We start from the raw sequence: 13,520 nt of genomic DNA on the forward strand, positions 1-13,520 counted from the left end.
AGTTACTTGTACCTATTACCAAATGAGCTGTCCACACTATAAATTATTTAAGACATCTTCAGTTTTTGAGTAAAATTATGCAAACTAAAATTTTTAATCTGATTTCTGTGAATGGTTTCATTTCTTCAACAAATGCCTATTAATTTTGCAATTAATTACTAGAGAAATAGCAGTAAACAAAATATATTAAATCCTTGCCATCTTGGAGCTTATATCCTAAGAGGAAAATAGGCAACAAACAAACAAGTAAATATATAATATAAAGATGGTACTGATGAAGCCAGCATTGTGGCACAGTGGGTTAAGCTGCCACTTGAGAAGCCAGCATCCCATATGTGCTCTGGTTCAAGTTCTGGATGCTGTACTCCTGATTGAGCTCCTTGCTAATGTTCCTGGGAAAGTAGAAAAAGATGGCCCAAATGCTTGGGCCCGAACACCCATGTGGGAGACCCTGATGGAATTCCAGGCTCCTGGCTTCAGCCTAATCCAATCCTAGCTGTTGCATCCATTTGGGGAGTGAACCAGCAGATAGAAGAAATTCTCTCTCTCTCTCTCTCTCCCCTTCCCTCTCTCCCCTTCCCCCTCTCTTTCCCTCTCTCTCCCCTTCCTCTCCCTCTCCCTCTCCCTTTCCTTCTTCACCTTCCCCCTCTCTCTCTGTAACTGTACCTTTTGAATAAATAAATAAATCTTTCTAAAGATACTAAATGCTGTAGAGAAAAGTAAGGCGGGGTTGCAGGGCAGTAATGGAGAGAATGTGGCTATTCTATGCCAGTCGGTCAGGAAAGGCCTTGTTAAGATCATATATGAGTAGAAACCTGAAGGAGGGGTTAAGCAGGCCTTGCAGATATGTAGGGAAGAGCGTTCAGGGTAGAGGAGAAGAGGACAGAAGTGTTGAGTGAGTTTGTGGTATGTCCAGGTAGCTGCCAGGAGATCCGTGTGTCTAGGGCAGAATGAATGAAGAGGACAATAGAAGATGAAGCCAGAGAGAGTCAGGCTTCCACTTACCCTCTGAAGGAGACAAAAGCTAGTGGAGGATTCGAGCAGAGGAATAAAATTACCTGATTTAGGGATGCTCAGTAGGAAATAGTTTGAGAGATCAACAAAGGGAACGGGGACAGACGTAGACAGGTGAGGCTGTTTCAGAACAGATTTGGGCTCTGGGTAACTGGAAGAATGATGGGTTTTGTTTTGTTTTGTTTTTACTGACAACATAGACTACAAGAGGAACAGGCTGGGAGCGTAGGTGTTAGACATGTTGTGTTTGAGATCCCCGGTTAATATCCAGCTGGGTATGTCAGGTGGGCAGCTGGGTGTGTCTGCTGCAGAGTTCAGTAGAGGGACCCAGGTTGGAGATATAAATGTAGAAATCATTGCATCGTTGCGTATGGAAGGTAATTAACACCATGAGACTTGATAAAGTGATCTAGAAGGAGTGCGCGTAGATTTAAGAAAATGAAAGGACTACAGACTGAAGTTTAGACATGTCTGTGTGTTTGAGGTTCTAGAGGTAAGGAAGAACCAGCAAAGGAACAACAGGTGAAATAGGAGGAAGAATGCAAAGAAGGGAACTGCCTTGAAAACCACGTGAAGAAAGTGTTTTGGAAAGGAGGATTAATCACCTGTGCCGTCCATTACTGAAGTAGCTCTCGGAAATGACCTCGAATCTGCAATATGCAAACTGTTGGTGACTTCGACAAGTACTTTGGTAGAATGCCTTTAGACAGGCTGGCATGGTAGTGCAACCAGGTTAAGCCACCACCTGTGATGCAAGTATCCTGTATTTGAGTGCTTGTTCAAGTCCCAGCTGCTCTGCTTTCTGACAGAACTTCCTACTAATACGCCTAGGAAAGCAACAAAAGATGGCCACCTTGAACCCTGCCACCCACATGAGAGATACAGATGGAGTTCTGGGGTCTGGGCTTCAGCCTGGCCCAACCCCAGCAATTGTAGCCATTTGGGGAGTGAACCAGCAGATGGAAGGGGTCTCTATCTCTCTCTCTCTGTATCGCTCCCTTCCCTTCCCCCCCACCACAGTTTCTCCATCTCTCTATCACTCTTCCTTTCAAATAAATAAAATCTTTTTTAAAAAAATGCTTTTAGACTAAGGCTATTTTGGAGTGGGTTGGAGAATTTTGGAGAAGAATATTGGAGACATCAAGTATAAACAATTCTTACGAGGAACTTTACTAAAAATGTACCAGAAGGAATGGGAAGATGGGAAACTAAGTAAAGAGAGGATGTGGGGTGCAACAGGTTTAGTTTATTTTTAAGATTGAATCGAGAATGTCATATTTGTACACTGATGGGTAGAAGAAAAAAAGGGATATTTATAGAACAGTATCCTTGGATTGTTAAGGGGATGAAGGCAGAGAACACAGCTACTGATGCACATGTGTGCAAAGTAGAACCGTAAATCAGCTTTTTTCTAATTGCTCCTGATTTCTTAGGGAAATAGGAAACAAAGTGATCATAAGAGAACAAGGAAGTGGAAGGTAAAGTGAGGGTCTGGGGAAAAAGGAAATGTGTGGAAGTCTTCTCTGAGAGTTTAAGAATTAATTGAGGGGGCCGGCGCCGTGGCTTAACAGGCTAATCCTCCGCCTTGCGGCGCCGGCACACCAGTTTCTAATCCTGGTTGGGGCGCCGGATTCTATCCCGGTTGCCCCTCTTCCAGGCCAGCTCTCTGCTATGGCCCAAGAAGGCAGTGGAGGATGGCCCAAGTCCTTGGGCCCTGCACCCGCATGGGAGACCAGGAGAAGCACCTGGCTCCTGGCTCCGGATCGGCACGATGCGCCAGCCGCAGTGGCCATTGGAGGGTGAACCAACGGCAAAAAAGAAGACCTTTCTCTCTGTCTCTCTCTCTCACTATCCACTCTGCCTGTCAAAAAAAAAAAAAAAAGAATTAATTGAATGGGCAAGGACAGTAGGACTGCTGTTGACCGTCGTGAAGACATTAACGATAGAAGATGAGGGGTAAGCGTGGAGCGCAGCAGTGGCCAGTTGGGATGCCCCCAGCCCACACTGAAGGGCCTGGGTTTGATTCCTGATTTCAGCTTCCTGCTAATGAGCAGTGGCTGCAGTAGTTAGCTTCCTGTCACCCACGTGGAACACCTGGATTGAGATCCCAGCTCCCAGCTTTCAAGTGGCCCAGTCCTGCTATTACAGGCATTTGGGGATAAAACTAACATCATCAGGATGGTCTCTCTGTCTGTCTCTCTCTCTCTCTCTCTCTCTCCCTGCCTCTTTAAAAGAGAAAAAAAAAAAAATCTGAGAAAATTATCTTTAGAATTGTAAGCAATACTTCCCCAAATGTCAACTTTGTGTTTAAATAGCTCTTGCTGTAAAAGCAATGTCCAATTAATTCTTTACTTACATTCTATTTTATAAAGATGAAAATACTTATTTTAGGAGCCAGTGCTATGGCATAGTGGGTAAAGCCGCCTCCTGCAGTGCCAGCATCCTATATGGGCACCAGTTCGAGTCCTGGATGCTCCACTTCTGATCCAGCTCTCTGCTATGTCCTGGGAAAGCAGTAGAGGATGGCCCAAATCCTTGGGCCCCTGCACCCACAAAGGAGACCTGGAAGAAGCTCTGGGTTCCTGACTTTGGATCTGCCCAGTGCTGGTCGATGTGGCCATTTGGGGAGTGAACCAGAGGATGGAAGACCTCTCTCTCTCTGCAACTCTGCCTTTCAAATAAATAAATGAATCTTTAAAAAAAAAAGAAAAAGAAAATACATATTTTAATACACATCAATTCTTGATTAAAAATATACATTTCCCTATAATTTAGCCTTCCTGTGCTATCATCTCACAAAACATAATTTCTTGGCTTCTTTGCTTGTTATTCCCTTGGAACTGAATCATTTTTGTTACTCTGTTTTTGGTCTCTCAGGTAACAATTTGTTTTTCTAGTGCAATCATCTTAGGATGGAATAAAATTATCAGCAAAATTTAATAGAAGAAAATGCATTCTCATGAACTTTGGATATTCCCCTTTTGTGCCTTTCTCTGCCATTTTCTCTCTCTGTGAAACCCAGATAATGCAGAGTTCAAAAGGAGATCATCTAATATTCTGCATTATCTTCACAAAAGTACTTCTGACAGGGTAGCGTTTATAGAGAAAGACTTTTGTAGCTCATAGGAATAAACAGACATTACCTAATCTCAAACACATAAAAGTTTTTTTCAGAAGAATCGAGCCCTAGTTTTTCTTTTGAATATCTGAAATTGCTCAAGTGTCAATGGAGAAAAAGAGAGTTGTAACATACTCATGCATTTGCACATGCTTTATTAAATATAATTTGAACTACTGATGCAAAAGGTAAATTATTTTTGTCACATTATTTTTGAATATATATCAAATAGATAAAAATCACATTATTTTAGAGCAGAAAAGAATGGTGTAAATTATCTAGACAGCGATTTTTCTTTTAAGATTAACTTTATTTATCTGAAAGTCAGAGTGGCAAAAAAAGAAAGAGGTATTCCATTTGCTGGTTCACTCCCCAAATGACCACAATAGCCAGGACTGGGCCAGGCCAAAGCCAGGAGCCTGGAGCTTCTTCTGGATCTCCCACATGGGTGCAGGGACCCAAGCACTTAGGCCATCTCCTGCTGCTTTCCCAGGTGCATTAGCAGGGTGTTGGATTAGCAATGGAGCAGCCAGAACTCGAACCAGCACCTGTATGGGATGCAGGCACTGCCCGCAGAGGCTTAGCCTTCTATGCCATAGCGCCTGCCCCTTTTCATATGTTCTTAACATTACTCTAAAATTAAAATAATCCCATCTCTTTCATCCTATAATTGAACTCCATTAAGCCATTTGTGATAAGAAATATTTTTTCTTCTCTTTTTTTTTTTTTAAGATTTATTTTATTTATTTGAAAGCCACACAGAGAGGTAGAGACAGAGAGACAGGTCCTCCATCCGCTGATTCACTCCCCAGATGGCCGCAACAGCTGGAGCTGCACCGATCCAAAGCCAAGAGCCAGAAGCTTCTTCTGGTTCTCCCACATGGGTGCAGGGGCCCAAGGACTTGGGCCATCTTCTGGCTCTTGGCTTTGGATCGGTGTAACTCCTGCCTCTCTCTGTCTCTGCCTCTCTCTGTGGCTCTTTCAAATAAATAAAATAAATCTTTAAAAAAAAGAAATATTAAAAAAATTTTCAGAACAAAAGGAGTATTAGAAAAAGAAAAAACCTGGCACAGGGTAGACACTCAGCTGAGTAGTTATTGAACGAGACTGAGTTGTCTAGGGAGACAGGAGAGCTGCCAAGGCCCAGCCATGATTTTGGATTCTAAAGCTGCTGCGATGTCCATCCCCATGGTCAGTTCATTTTCTCTGTAATGTTCAGTTGCCCCAGGGCTAGAGCAGGTGGTACAGATGGCTGACACTCCTAAGGGGGTGGAGTTCTTCAGGTTTTTTGATACAGAACAAGGATGTCAGATGGAGGGTAGTGCTGGCCAGGGAAGACCTATAGGAGAGAGGGGAGGCCCAAGGTTGAGAGTTCTGAAAGACTGGAAAATGAGCCTGAGAGGTGGAGGGATGGAGACTGTAACGAGGCCACTTGGGAAAGGAAAACAAAGGAACTGGCATGAAAAAATAAGAATTAGAGCCAGTGTTGTGGCACAGCAGGTTAAGCCACCACTTGCCATGTCCACATCTTATATAATAGGAGTGCAGGTTTAAGTCCCAGATGCTCTGCTTCGCATCCAGTTTCCTGCTAATCTGTCTGGGAAGAAAGCGGAAGGTGGTTGAACTACTTGGTTTCTCATGTGGAAACCAGGATGAACCATAGGTTCCATTTATTAGTGGGGCCAGCAAGAGAGCTTAGTCTCTGCAGCAGGAGGCATGAGGGGTTTTCCTTCCAGTCCCAAATACAAAGAGCTTGGTGCCTCCTTCTCCTGTTCAGAGAAGCCTTGCCCCTGTTCTGCACTGAGCTGAGAGTTGCAAGCCCCCTCCATTACCATGTGGGTACACACTGATGGAGGCTTGCCTTTTCAGAACTTTCTAGTCTCACCTTTTTCTGTATAAAACACCTTCCCCCCACCATGAACTTTGTTTTGAAAAGATGCTTATACATTACTTGTTTATTTGTATTACTTTTGTTTTTCTGTTTTTATTTGGAAGACAGAAACAGATGGAGAGAGATCTTCCATCTGCTGGTTCAATCCACCAAATGCCTGCCATAGCCAGGGCTGAGCCAGGCTGAAGTCAGGAGCCCAGATCTCAATCGGGTGGGTGGCAGGGATCCAAGTACTTGATTTTTATAACTTTCATCTTCAAAGGAATAACATTACCAGATGGTTTTCTAAGACTGTGTCCTGACTACACAGCTCACCTCCAACAGTATTTCAAACTTTCAAGCTCACCCATAGTTGGAGTTCTGATCTTTAGCAATGTTTATTTACAGGCCTCCCTCTACATCAATGTCTATACCAATTGCTGGCGAATCTGAGTCCCTGGAAGAAGATAGAAAAGGTGGAGAGACCCTGAAAGTCCATCTTGGAATAGCAGGTACAGTTGTGTAATTTACTGGTTTTTTTTTTTTTTTTTTTTTTTTTTTTTACCTTGGAAGAAACAGTAGGGGCCAGCACTGTGGTGCAGTGGGTTAAGCCACCGCCTGCAACACTGGCTTCCCATATAGACACTGGTTCATGTCCAGTCTGTTCCACTTCTGATCCAGCTCCCTGCTAACGCACCTGGGAAAGCAGCAGAAGCTGGCCCAAGTGCTTGGGCCCCTTTTCCCATGTGGGAACCCGGGAAGAAACTCTGGGCTCCTGGCTTCGGTCTGTCACAGCCTCTGCCATTGCAGCCATTTGGGGAGTGAACCAGTGAATGGAAGACCTCTCTCTCTCTCTCTCTCTCTCTCTCTCTCTCTCTCTCTCTAACTTTCCCTTTTAAATAAATAAAAAATAAATCTTTAAGAAAAAAATGGATGGAATAAAGGCAATCTGTGATTTAAAAAAATAAGAAGAAAGAAACAATACTATTTGCTGTCCTAGAAGATTCCTAAAGCCTTTCTAGATTTAAAAATCTTACAGGCATGGGGCCGGCACCATGGCACAGTAGGCTAATCCTCCACCTGTGGCAACGGCATCCCATATGGGCACCAGTTCTAGTCCCGGCTGCTCCTCTTCCAGTCCAACTCTCTGCTGTGGCCTGAGAAAGCAGTTGAAGATGGCCCAAGTCCTTGGGCCCTTGCACCCACATGGGAGACTGGGAAAAAGCACCTGGCTCCTGGCTTCAGATCAGCACAGCTCTGGCCATTGCAGCCATTTAGGGAGTGAACCAATGGACCGAAGACCTTTCTGTCTCTCCCTCTTACTGTCTGTAACTCTACCTCTCAAATGAATAAATAAAAATCTTTATTAAAAAAAAATCTTACAGGCATATGACTTGACATGAGCCAATAAGAATCAGCAGGGTTTTAATTGTGCAATTATTGGTTAAGACAATGACTTACTTTGTCTACAGTGTTGTGCACAGGGGCTGCCATTGTGGTGTAGCAAGTAAAGCTGCTGCCTGTGATGCCAACATTCCATGTGGGTGCCAGTTTGTGTCCCAGCTCCACCACTTCTGATCCAGCTTCCTGCTAGTGGCCTGGGAAAAGCAGAGAAAAATGGCCCCAGTGCTTGAGCCTTTGCCACCAACGTGAGAGACCCAGATGCAGCTCTTGGCTTTGGGCTGGCCCAGCCCTGGCCATTGCAGCCATTGGGGGAATGAACCAGTAACTCTGACTTTCAAATAAATAAATATTTTCAAAAAAAAAGTGTTGTGCTCTGGCAGGTTAAAAGTTAAATGTGCAGTGACACCCCCACTCTCATTATATGCATTTACTCCCCACAGATACAGCAAATACTGCAGAATTTTCCCCATTCCCCAGGCCAAACAACTTCTGCCAATCACTTCTCAGATACTGTTTCTCTTTCAGGAGTCACATTCCCCTGTCCCTGGTTCTCAGGCCTCAGTGTCTATCAGAATCACCTGGAATGCTTGTTAGAACACAGACTGCTTGTGACAACAGCCAGAGGTTTTCATTCCATGGATCTGAGTTGGGTCTGAAATTTCACATTACTAACAATTCCCAGGTGATGCTGATGCTGTTGGTCACTGGACCACACCTTGAGATCCATTTCTGCAGGCACACTTGCAGCAACAATCATAATCTGCTTTAGGAGTCAAAAGCAGGGCACAGGGCACAGGGCCTGGTGTTTGGCCCTGTAGTTAAGACCCTACTTGGGCCCATACCAGCATGCCCAGGTTTGAGTCCCAGCTCCACTTCCAATCCAGCTTCCTTCTAATGCACACCATAGGAAGCAGCAGGTGATGGCTCAAGTACTTGGGTCCCTGCCACCCACCTGAGAGATCCTGATTGAGTTCTGGGCTCCTGACTTCAGCACAGCTGTTTCAGGCATTTGGGGAATGAATGAGAAAATGGAAGTTCTTCTCTGGCTCTCTGCCTTTAGAATGAAAATAAATTTTATATATATATATATATATATATATATATATATATATATATATTTTTTTTTTTTTACAGCAAGATAGAGAAAATGCCAGATTGGAGGGAAAGGACTTAGAGAGTCCCAAGTTAGGTAAGCAGGATATATTTGACAGAATGAAAAGAAAGGTGATATAATGTGATAAAAATTTCACCACCTTAGTAGTGACTATGAAATTTCCTGATTTAGGATCAGTGAATCTTTTGTACTTTTAAACCATTCCATTTGCTCTGTCCATTCAGCATTTAAATATTCTGAATTCCTTCTCATATTGAAAAAATAAATAAAAATAAAAATTCATTAGCTCTGTTTTGCTATAGGCTCCAGCAGGCTGGTATGCTCTTGCTCTCCCCTCCCATGCCCCCATCTCTCCCTCTCTTTGCAAATATTTACATACATATGATGGATAAAAAGAGAGACAGCATCATGAAATGATATTTGTATCACACAATTTTTTTAGCCAGATTTATAGAAAGAATATAAAGCCCACTTATCCTTAAACACCTTTGCAGTCTAGCTCCTGTCTTCTCTCCCTTGGTGATATCTCCGGTTACATGATCATCAAATCCTCTGGGCATTTACCTGTCCTCATCTGACATGGATACTTATTCTTTCCTGAAGCTTTTTCTTCCCTTGATCCCACTTGTCTAACTTTTCCTTTCCTAGCTTTATGGAGACTTCTCCATCTTCTCCCAACTTCCCCTTAAAACCACAGGATTTGGTCCCATCTTCTCCCTTTCCTAGGCAATACCATCTATACACTTGGATTTAACTACCAATGAGTGTAAAATCACAAATTGTGTTGCCTCTGGACCTCCCCCCTGAATGCCAGGTACAAATTTCCAAATGCTTTTTGAAAGATCCAGTTTATGTACATGTTTTTTGTTTTGTTTTGTTTTTTAAAGATTTATTTATTTGAAAGGCAGAGTTACAGAGAGGCACACACAGAGAGAGAAAGAAGTCTTCCATCCACTGATTCACTCCCCAAATAGCTACAATGGCCAGAGCTGGACCTATGCGAAGCCACTCACCCCCCACGAGGGTACCAGGGGCCCAAGGACTCGGGCCATTGTACTGCTTTCCCAGGCCATAGCAGAGAGCTGGATCTGAAGTGGAGCAGCCGGCACTAGAACTGGCACCCATATGGGATGCCAGCACTACAGGTGGCAGCTTTACCCACTACGCCACAGTGCTGGCCCCTACATGTTACATTGCAATCTGTCTGTTTATCTTTCTCCCCCTCTAGACTCTAAGTTCTTTGTGATCAGGTCTCATTTGTCATTGTATCCTCGGCATAATGAAATTCATTGAATTTAGATTTTTTTAAATAAAACAATATGAATTTATTAAAGGGGATAACAAAATTGGTCAAGAGGGAGATAGGTACTAAGGTGGACAGGGGAAAGGTCACCACAAAATGCCACTAAGCATGTAATTGGCATAATTTTTATTTGTTTACTTTTATTTGAAAGGTAGAGAGACAGAGAATTCCTATTCTCTGGCTTAATCCACTAATGCCCATAATGGCTAGGACTGGTGTGGGCCCAAGCCCAGAGCCACGAGCTCAGTCCATCCACTTGAGCCGTTACGTGCTGCCTCTCAGAATCCACAGCAGCGGGAAGCTGGAATTGGGAGCTGAGCACCAAACCCAGGCACCCGGGTGTGGGACACATGCATCTCAACCAGTGTCTTACTAGGCTGAAAACCTGCCTTGACACAATTCCTAAAGGAATGATAAACTTCTGGCACAGAAAAATGATTTTTAAAGAATTGACTTTTACATGTTTATCCATACTTTAAGAGGTTTTGTGGACTTCTAGCCTAGTGACTAGAGTTCAGGCTGTGTCACAGGGTGAATAAAGAGCTCTCCCTATTGAAGGTAAAAGACTCCCCCTCTTTCAAATATTCTTCAAAAGTAAATCCTTTCAGTGGCAGAGCCCCTTGCTGATCTCAAAGTGTTTCCCTCGTCCTTTTTGGTAGTTCAGTGGGAACTTATCCTTGGAACATTTGTTGGAACATGGGGAGTATTTAAACCTTGAGAGAACCCAGCAATCCCTCAGTAGCTTGGAACTAGAATTGGTAGGAATTTTTCCAAATAGGGCAGTAACGTCCATAGCCCAGGCCAGCCCTATATGAGAGGCTTCAAGTTCAGGAGAAATGCCAGTGTAATTCTCTCTAAGGAAACCAGTCAGATTCTCTCTCACCCTGTCAAGACTTTCCAGCTCTGTTTAGGCCTAGGCGGGTTGGCACTTGCTCAGGGGGCCCAGGATCCTACCTGTTCTCATGTCAGAATATATTCTGGTCTGATTTTTTAAATAAATGTTGTAAGAATTGGCTCAAGCAAATCGTGGGAGCCAACAGCCTGTAATTTTTTGTAGGCTTGTCTGGCAAGATAGAAATCCAGGTAAAAGTTGATGAAGCAGAGGCAGGATGGGTAGGGAATTCCTCAAACTCTGTCCTCTAAATTCAGTTAGGATTCCTGGATGCCTCCCTAAAACTGAAATTCAGAGATCCCAAAGTGATCTTCCCAAAACACAGATCTGGTTGTGTCACACCCTCGCTTAGACCCACTCAGTTGCTTCCTTCCTTAGGCTCGTGGAAGGCCCTGAGTCAGCAGGCACCCGCCCATCTCACCGTCCTCCTTTCCCCTCAGTTATCTACGCCACCACCCTGTTTGCCAACGTAGCAAGCTGCTTCTCTGCAGAAAGGCATCCTCTCTCCTGTGCCAGTGCCTCTGCCTGCCTCACCTAGCTGAGAAATTGCTTACATCGTTAAAGTCTGGAGAGTAAACCTCCTCCACAAGGTCTTTCCTCCACTTAAAGTTTTTATTTAATTATTTGAAAGGCAGAGGGACAAAGATAGAGATCTACTAACTGTTTCACTCCCAAAATGCCTGCAACATCTGGGGCTGGGCCAGTCCAAAACCAGGAGCCAGGAACTCAGCTGAGGTGGATGGCAAGAACCCAAGTACTTGGGCTATCATCTAGTGCCTCCCAGGTGCATTAGCAGGAAGCTGGTTCAGAAGTGAAGACAGGATTCAATCCCAGCACTACAGTATGGGATGTGGTCTGCCAAGCAGTGGCTTACACCACTGTGCCACATCGCCATCCCCACCCAGTGCGTGTATTTTAATACTTGCCATATTGTATTTTTTCTTAAAGATTTATTTATTGGCCGGCACCGTGGCTCAACAGGCTAATCCTCCACCTTGCGGTGCCGGCACACCGGGTTCTAGTCCCAGTCGGGACACCGGATTCTGTCCCGGTTGCCCCTCTTCCAGGCCAGCTCTCTGCTATGGCCCGGGAGTGCAGTGGAGGATGGCCCAAGTGTTTGGGCCCTGCACCCCATGGGAGACCAGGAGAAGCACCTGGCTTCTGCCATCGGATCAGCACGGTGCGCTGGCCGCAGCGCGCCAGCCGCGGCGGCCATTGGAGGGTGAACCAACGGCCAAGGAAGACCTTTCTCTCTGTCTCTCTCTCTCTCACTATCCACTCTGCCTGTCAAAGGCAGGGTTATAGAGAGGCAGAGGCAGAAGGAGAGAGAGGTCTTCCATCCACTGGTTCACTCCCCAAATGGCCACAACAGTTGAAGCTGGGTCAATCTGAAGCCAGGAGCCTGGAGCTTCTTCTGGGTCTCCCACTTGGGTACAGGGGCCCAAGGACTTGGGCCATCTTCTACTGATTTCCCAGGTACATTAGCAGGGTGCTGTATTGGAAATGGAGCAGCTGGGACTCCAGCTGGTACCCATACGGGATGCCAGTGCTGCAGGCAGTGGCTTTACCCACTATGCCTCAACACCAGCCCTCCATTTTGTATTGTAACTACTTACTTCTGCCTTATTTATATATTTTGTCTTATGTATTTTTCACCTGCTATACTTTGTACAGTATCAGGCACCTAACTTGGTATGAGAGCTTAATAAATATTTATTGAATGAATAGACTTTTTGAAAACCAGAAGATAAAGGGATGAGTTAAGATCTGAGCCAAAGCAGGAGTAAAGAATTAAGTCTGTTAATTCTTGGTATGAACCAATTCTCTGATATCAGATTTTTGTTGGGATGCAAACCTTGGATTTGGGACCAGATGCTTGGGATATGTAGGGTCTATCTGAAAATGAGAAACCTTGCAGAAGGGCCAGACCACCCCAGGAGCTTACTTGTTTGGCAGCATTTATTGTTCAAATGCACTCAGTAGCATTCTTAGAACTACTGCTGTAACAGCTGTATTACTCAGTTGCTTTCCTTTTGCTTCTGAGTTAAAAATGGTTCTAGCTTCCAAATATTTCACCCTAATGAAAATGATCACACTTCTGTATTCTTTGGAAGGGCCCTAGTTCTGGACACATGTAACTGCATCTAAACCATGCAGTTGATCAGAGAACTACCATAAATGCCATGGCACTGATTTTTGGTACATTTACTTTGACATTGAATACTAGTCAATTTCTTAAGAACTTTTACTCTCAGTGCTACATTTCATGCTGAGTTGATGTAAGCCACAGATATTGCCCAAATTATAGGTTACCATTAGCAACGCTAGCATTAAGTAATTCAGGGAGCTTTTGTTGTAATGCAGTGTGTAAAGCTGCCACCTGTGATGCTTGACATCCCATATAAGCACCAGTTCAAGTCCCAGCTGCTCCACTTCAGATCCAGTTCCCTGCTAATGCTCCTGGGAAAGCAGTAGAAGATGGCCCAGGGGCTTGGGCACCTGCCACCTCATGTGGGAGAACCAGTGGAATTCCAGGCTGCTGGTTTTGGCCTGGCCTAGTGCCAGCTGTTGAGGCCCTTTGGGTAGTGGATCAGCAGATGGAAGATATCTGTCTCTCCCTCTCTTTTTGTAACTCTGCCTTTCAAATAAACAAATGTTTTTTTAAAAATTTAAAGTAATAAAGTGCTTTTTAGTTTACTGCTGTGATAGGTTTTTGAGAAAGCAGGATTTCTTCAAAAACCATACTAAAACCTGGCAATTTTATTATTACATAATAATTATTACTAAATAAAAAATGCAGGGCAT

The 13,520-nt window shown here is 44.1% G+C and overlaps 1 protein-coding gene across 1 annotated transcript in view; it reads left to right on the forward strand.

The window, feature by feature from the left end:
* The window catches only part of EEIG2 (EEIG family member 2), a 79,320-nt gene that overhangs the window by 50,183 nt on the left and 15,617 nt on the right, over positions 1-13,520 (forward strand). The window contains exon 6 of the mRNA XM_062191862.1: positions 6,411-6,514. Coding sequence (XP_062047846.1) covers positions 6,411-6,514 — 104 coding nt within the window. The remainder of the gene's footprint in view (positions 1-6,410; positions 6,515-13,520) is intronic.

Source organism: Lepus europaeus, chromosome 5 (genome assembly GCF_033115175.1).
Source record: "Lepus europaeus isolate LE1 chromosome 5, mLepTim1.pri, whole genome shotgun sequence".
NCBI lineage: Eukaryota > Metazoa > Chordata > Mammalia > Lagomorpha > Leporidae > Lepus > Lepus europaeus.